This window comes from Eimeria maxima, genomic scaffold, assembly GCF_000499605.1.
Source record: "Eimeria maxima Weybridge genomic scaffold, Emw_scaff635, whole genome shotgun sequence".
NCBI lineage: Eukaryota > Apicomplexa > Conoidasida > Eucoccidiorida > Eimeriidae > Eimeria > Eimeria maxima.
The window spans coordinates 202-7,500 of NW_013566654.1; the positions used below are offsets into that span (position 1 = coordinate 202).

A 7,299-nucleotide genomic window follows, 5' to 3' on the forward strand; every position below is an offset into this window, starting at 1 on the left:
TTTTATTTAATTGACAATACATTATTATTATAATTATACAGTAAATAAATAAATAAATAAATAAATAAAATAAATAAATAAATAAATAAATAAATATTATTTATTTATTTATTTATATTATTATTTATTTTAGGGTTTAATAACGAAAAATTTAGAGGTTAGGATTTTCTTCAAATTAGGGTTTAGGGTTTAGGGTTTAGGGTTTAGGGTTTAGTAGGTACAGTCTAGAGGGACAAACCAACAACTGCTGCCTTCCTTGTAAGTGTACATTTTGTTACAGCAGCAACAGCAGCAGCAACAGCAACAGCAGCAGCAACAGCAACAGCAGCAGCAACAGCAGTAGAAACAGCAGCAGAAACAACAGCAGCAACAGCAGCACTAACAGCAGCAGCAACAGCAGCATTTCTGCATGCGTTGCTGCTGCTTCTAATGTATGCACACACCTACAAGTATCGTGCAGCACCTGCAGCAGCAGCAGGAAGAAGAGAGTCTTCTACAAGAGAAGCAGCAAATAAATTGTCTTTATTTATATTATTATACGTATACACCTAAAATAATTGCTGCAGCAGCAAGAAATTCTAGTAGCTGCTGCTGTTGCAGTTGCTGCTGCTGCAGTTGCTCCTGCTGCTGCAGTTCCTACTGCTGCAGCAGCAGCAGCAGCTGCTGCTGCACTTGCTGCTGCAGCTTCCTCCTGCAACACACCGCATTTTCTCTCTATTTCTCTTTATTAATACCTATATAACATCTTAGCTTGCATTGAACAGCAGCAGCAACAGCTGCTGCTGCTGCTGCTGCTGCTGCTACGGCTGCAGCTCCAGCAGCATCTGCTGCAACAAAAGCTGCAGCTGCAGCAACTGCAGCAGCATCAGCAGCAGCACTAGCAGCAAGCGTATCAGCTCTCCCATCATACATCTAAAGGGACGTCTTCTTCACAGTAGTAGGATCTGCTGCACGACAGCAGCAGCAGCAGCAGCAGCAGCAGCATAAGCAGCAGGAACAGCAGCAGCAGAATTGCCCCTTTGAGGCACGCATCTTGCTGCTGCTGCTGCTTCTGCTTTGAGTAAAGAGCACAACAGCAGCAGCAGCAGCAGCAGCAGCAGCAGAATCAGCAAGAGGCAATGGGGCATAACGGTGGGGATATGCTGCAGATGGCGTCTAATGGTGACGATAATCATCTGCAGCAGCAGCAGCAGCAGCAGCAGCAGCAGGATTTACAGGAGTTGCATCAACTGCAGCAGCAGCAGCAGGAGGAAATAGAGCAGCTGCAGCAGCAAGCTGAGCTGCTGCTGCAGCAAATAAAAAAAGATCCATGGAGGGCTTCTTACTATGAGGCAGCACTAAGGGCATACTCTGCCTTAGGAAATATTTCTAAGGTAGGTCTTGCTGCTGCTGCTGCTGCTGCTGCTGCTGCTGCTGTTGCTGCTGCTGCTGGTGCTGCATGGTGCTGCTGCTAGTGGTTCATGAAGCTGCTGCAGCGTGCTGCTGCTGCTGCTGTTGCTGCTGCTGATGCATGTCTGAACTTCTTTCCCTATACCATTCTTTTTCCTTTGTTGTTGCTGCTGCTGCTATTGCTGCTGCTGCTGCTGCTGCTGCTGCTGTATTGTTGCTGCAGGTTCGTGAGGTGCAGCGGGCATATGCAGAGCATTGCCCAATAGATGAGGAGTTGCTGCTGCAGTGGTATGAAGCAGAGCGACGTCTAAGCAGCAGCAGCAGCAGCAGCAGCAACAGCAGCAGCAGCAGCAACAACAACAACCCTAACAGCAGCAACAGTCATAGCACCTCTCCTCCTGGCTCTTTCTCAACCAATAGCAGCACGGGTACCACCCCGAGCAGCAGCAGCAGCAGCAGCAATGGCATAGCCATTAACAGCAGCAGCAGCAGCAGCAGCAGCAGCAGCAACGTAGACGAGGCTCGTGCGCTCCTTGAGCTTGGCTTACGTCTACAGCCATCAGTGTCTCTATGGCTAGTATATATCCGTCATCTAGAGGGTACCCCATCTGCTGCTGCTGCCTCATGTGCATCTGCTGCTCCTGCTGCAGCAGGAACAGCAACAGCAGCAGCAGCAGCAGCAGCAGCAGCAGCAGCAGATAGGGAGAAGGAGTGGGCCCTCCGCCTAGCCTTTGAGGAATCCTTAAAGATGTTTAAGATGCATGCACTAGAGGGCCCCTGTCTATGGTCTGCCTATAGGAGGTTCGAGGCCCAGCTGCTGCGCAGCAGCAGCAGCAGCAGCAGCAGCAGCAGCAGTAATAGCAGCAGCAGTAGTAGCAGCAACTGCAGCAGCAACAACAGACTGCAGCAGCAGCAGCAGCAGCAGCTGCAGCTATCAAGGATTCGTACTCTTTTCTATAGACAATTGCAACTCCCTCTTGGGGGACTTGGAGACTTACTTGATGAATATAGGTCTGCTGCTGCTGCTGCTGCTGCTGCTGCTGTTGCTGTTGCTGCTGCTGCTGCTTATTGTCTCCTTATTATTGTCTCCTTTTTCCTGTCTCCTTTGTTGCCCATATATGTATGTATTAAGGTTTAGGGTTTAGGTTATATATAAATAAATTAGGGTTTAGGGTTTAGGGTTTAGGGTTTAGGGTTTAGGGTTTGTGTGTATAGGGTTTGGGAGCAAGAGCATACAGGTAGCGAAGCAGCATTTGCTGCTGGTGCTGCAGCGCATGCAATTGGCAGCAAGGAATGGAGCAGCAGCAGGAAAAGATACGAGATGCAAATACAGGCAGCACTAGAGGAGGATCAGGCTAATAGACAAATACATGTATAGTACTGCTGCTGTTGCTGCTGCTGCTGCTGCTGCTGTTGCTGCTGCTGCTGTTGCTGTTGTTGGTTCTGTTGCTGCTGATGTTATTGTTGCTGCTGCTGTTGTTGATGCTGCTATTTCTTTTGCGGCTGCTTACCTCTCTTGCTACTTCTGCTGCTGTCGCTCTTCCTCCTCCTGCTGCTGCAGCAGCAACAACAACAACAGCAGCAGCAGCAGCAGCAGCAGCAGCAGGATATGCTGTGTGCGTTGTGGTGTATATGCAGTTAATATATCGTGTATGGATGGATTATATAATGAGTGAGAGGAAGAGAGGAGAAGCAGCAGCAGCAGCAGGAGGAGGAGCAGCAGGAGCAGCAGCAGCAGCAGGAGCAACAGCAGCAGCAGCAAGAGTAATAATAACTTATTACCGTGCTATAGAGGAGCTAGGTACTATTAAGCCTGAATTATACAAGGAATGTGCTGATTATATTGCTGCTGCTGCTGCTGCAGCAGCAGCAAAAGAGGAGCAGCAGCGAAAACAAGCACAGCAAGAGCAGCAGATGCAGCAGCAGCAGCAAGACGAGCAGCAGCAGCAGCAGCAGCAGCGGGAGAGTTGTATAGAATTTGAGGGTCCTGAGGCAGCAGTTGCTGCTGCATCTGCTGCTGCTGCTGCAGCAGCAGCAGCAGCAGAAGCAGCGGGTAAAGACCCATCAGAAGTAGCGTCTGCAGCAGAATTAGCAGGTGCTGCTGCTGCTGTTGCTGTTGCTGTTGCTTGTTGTTGTTGTGCTGTTGCTGTAGCAGGTGCTAGTAATGTTGCTGTTGTTATGTTGCTGCTGTTGCTGCTGCTGCTGTTGCTGCATTTTTCCTCCTTCCTTACTTCCTACTACTACTACTGTTGCTGCTGCTGCTGTTGCTGCTGCTGCTGCTGCAGGGTACAGGGGGTGCATCATTAGCAGCAGTATGCCGTGCTCGTGACTCTGCTGTTGCTGCTTGCCATCTAAGGCCTAAGGCTGCGGTGTATCTGCAGCTTGCATGCGCTGATGCAGCAAAAGCGATTGCTGCACGATCTACTGCAGCAGTAGCAGCAGCAGCAGCAGATACTCAGCAGCAGCAGCAGCAGCAGCAGCAACAGCAGCAGGAAGCAGCAATCCTTGAGGCGCTGCAGTCTCTTGCTAACGCAGAGAAGCTAGCAGAACAAACTGGAGGAGAGACAGTTGCTGCTGATCAGCAGCACCAGCAGCAGCAGGACCAGCAGCAGCAGCAACAGCAGCAACAGCAGCAGCAGCAGCAGCAGCAGGCTTTTTTGCTGCTAAGGATACAGAGACAGCGGCTGCAGCTGCTGCGGGACTTTTCCTCCCTTGAGGTAAGGAGACACATTATTGTCTTTTTTTTGTCTCTTTTTTTTGTCTCCTTATTCTTATATATTTACTGTTGCTGTTGCTGCTGCTGCTGCTGCTGCTGCTGCTGCAGTGTGTGCAGGCAGAGGCACTATCAGGCTGCACTCGTGCCTTAGCAGCAGCAGGAGACAATTGTCTCCTTTATGAATGGGGAAATGTATTGAAGGCTTTGCTGCCCCACTTAACCTCGCTGCAGCAGCAGCAGCAGCAGCAACAGCAGCAGCAGCAGCAACAGCAGCAACAGCAGCAGCAGCAGCAGAAGAAGCGGAGGTTGGTTGAGCAACGAGTCGCTACGCTGCTGCAGCAATGGATTGCTCGTGCTGCTGCGCTGCAGCAAACATCAAGCGAGGTACGCCTGCTGTTTTAGTTTTGCTGCTGCTGCTGCTGCTGCTGCTGCAGGTGCTGCTGCTGCTTCTGCATGTGTCTCCTCTTTGTCTGTCCCTTTTTGTTTGTTCCTTCTAGTGTCTTTTTATTGCTGCTGCTGCTGCTGCTTAGTTGGTTGGTGCTGCAACAGCAGCACCACCAAGAAGGCGCAGCAGCAGCAGCAGCACCAGAAGCTGTCTCCTTTTGCTGCAGCAGCAACTGTCTCCTGTGTCTCTGTTGCTGCAGATTGCTGCTCTTGCTGCTGTATTCGCCGGCGTCTTAGAGAACTCTGAAGGAGAAGCAGCAGCAGCAGCAGCTGCAGCAGCAGCAGCAACTGCAGCAGCAGCAAACGCAGCAGCAGCAGCAACAGCAGCAGCAGCAGGAGGAGACAGCAGCAATGCTGCAGCAGCAGAAGACATGGAGGAAGAAGGAGACATAGAGATGAAGGAGACAGCAGCAGCAGCAGCAGATGCAGCAGAAGGAATGCGCGTAAGTATTTATTATTTATTTATTTATTTACTTATTTTTATTTATTTATTTATTTATTTGTATTTATTTATTTATTTATTAATATAAATAATAAATATAAATAATAAATATAAATATAAATATAAATATAAATATAAATATAATAGTTATAGTATACACAAGATATATAAATAAATATAATTCTCTTGCTGCTGTTGCTGCTGTTGCTGTTGCTGCTGCTGCTGCTGCTGCTGCTGCTGCAGCAAGTGGAGTGTCTAAGCAGCATAAGACGTTTACGTAAGAAGAGACAAAGACTACAAGGAGACACTGAATGGGAGACAGCGTCGGACTGCAGCAGCACGGAGGGTCCGCAGCAGCAAGGTGTGTCTGCTGCAGCAGAAGCAGCAGCAGCTGCTGCTGCAGCTGCAGCAGCTGCAGCAGCTGCTGTTATCCAAGGTAATACAGGTGCAAGTGTTGCTGCAGCTGCTGCTGCTCATCTCTCAAAACGGTTACGTCTTGCTGCTGCTGCTGCAGATGCAGCAGCAGCAGGAGCAGCAGGAGCAGCAGCAGGAGACACTAATTCTCCCTCCCTGTCTCCTTCTCCTTCTCCCCATCTACGTAGTCCCTTGTTGCGCAGCAGGTCTCCTTCTCCTGCTGTCTCCTTGCAGCAGCACCTGCAGCAGCAGCAGCAGCAGCTTAGCGGCTTGGAGCCTGGATCAGCAGCAGCAGCAGCAGCAGCAGCAGCAGCAGGTATAGAGAGAGCAACAAGAGCAACATGGGATGGTAGAGAGTCAGCAGATCCATCTATTGCTCCTCCTGTCCCTCCTCCCTCTCCTCTGTCTCCTCCTCTTGCTGCTGCTGCGTCTCCTAGGCAGCAGCAAGTGTCTCCTTTGCTGTCTCCTTTGTCTCCTTCTGCTGCGCTGCTCGCCCCTGATAGTCCTAATGTTGCTGCTGCTGCTGCTGCAGCAGGTACAGGTCTCAGCAGCAGCAGCAGCAGCACAAGCTCGTTACCTGTACTGTCCTTGCCAGAGTCAGCAGCTTCTATGCCTGGCAGCAGCAGCAACAGCAGCAACAGCAGCAGCAGCAGCAGCAAGGAGCAGCAGCAGCAGCAAGACAATCCCCATATAGATATGCCGCCCCCACCATTCACACCAAGGAGACAGCTAAGGCGGCTGCAGCAGCAGCACCAGCAGCAGCAGCAGCAACAGCAGCAGCATGCGAGCGGGAAGCTGGCAGCAGCAACCGAGGCAATGGAAGTATGCACGCCACCACCACAGCAGCAGCAGCAGCAACAGCAGCAGCAACAACAGCAGCAGCAGCAAAAGAAGCAAGGCACATCTGCCTCAAAGGACCAAGGAGGCCAATCTACCACCGCTGCAGCAACAGGAGGAGGACCAGCTGCTGCAGCAGCAGGAGCAGAACCCAAAGGAACAGTAGCAGCAGCAACAGAAGCAACAGCAGCAACAGCAGCAGCAGCAGCAGCAGCAGCAGGAGACACAGAGATGGGGGTAGATGGGGATCGATCGTCTCCATCAAGAGATGAATTCTTAACACCAAGAAAAGGAAAACATTATAGACAAATTACGTAAGAATTTGCTGCTGTTGCTGCTGCTGCTGTTGCTGCTGCTGCTGCTGTTGTTGCTGTTGCTGCTGCTGTTGCTGCTGCGGTTGTAGCTGTACCACCATTGTACATACAACTGCAGCAAGACAGCAGCAGCAGCAGCAGCAGCAGCAGCAGCAGCAGCAGCAGCAGGAATATCTGCTTCCTGTCTTTCGCGTTTGAATCCAAATAATCTGCTGCTTCTGCTGCTGCTCATGCTGCACTTGCTGCTGTTGTTGCACTTGCTGCTGCTGCTGCTGCTGCTGCTGCTGCAGGGGAGAAGTATGCGCAGAGGAAGGAGAAAAAAGTTCTTTTTTTTTGTCTAAGAGCGAAGAGACAAAAACAATTTGGTTATCTAATTTAGATATATCTGTTAATGAGCAGCAACTGCAGCAGCTAATCAATAAACTTACACAAGGACTTACACAGGTATTATTTACTGCTGCTCTTGCTGCTGCTGCTGCTGTTGCTGCTGTTGATGATGTTGCTGCTGCTCCTCGCGTTTATTGGGGAAAAAACGGTGTGCTAGGACTCTTTTTGCATGCGTTGCTGCTGTTGCTGCTGTTGCTGCTGTTATTGCTGCGTTTCTTCTTATCGTCTGTTGCTGCTGCAGCAACAGCAGCAACACGAATAACTGCAGCAGCAGCAGCAGCAACAGCAGCAGCAGGTATGTATCTATGTGTGTTTGTGTGTGCATGCATGCATGCAGCTACGATTAGTTCGTGACT

General features: G+C 50.2%; 1 protein-coding gene across 1 annotated transcript in view; it reads left to right on the forward strand.

The window, feature by feature from the left end:
• Positions 1-1,118: 1,118 nt before the first annotated feature.
• EMWEY_00039530 (poly(a) binding protein, putative) overlaps positions 1,119-7,299 on the forward strand; it is a gene marked incomplete at both ends in the record, with an annotated part of 8,865 nt that continues 2,684 nt past the window's right edge. Inside the window, 8 exons of the mRNA XM_013482472.1 lie at positions 1,119-1,373; positions 1,613-2,400; positions 2,605-2,761; positions 3,028-3,484; positions 3,682-4,106; positions 4,223-4,489; positions 4,636-4,992; positions 5,235-6,556. Of these exons, the coding sequence (XP_013337926.1) occupies positions 1,119-1,373; positions 1,613-2,400; positions 2,605-2,761; positions 3,028-3,484; positions 3,682-4,106; positions 4,223-4,489; positions 4,636-4,992; positions 5,235-6,556 (4,028 nt within the window). The remainder of the gene's footprint in view (positions 1,374-1,612; positions 2,401-2,604; positions 2,762-3,027; positions 3,485-3,681; positions 4,107-4,222; positions 4,490-4,635; positions 4,993-5,234; positions 6,557-7,299) is intronic.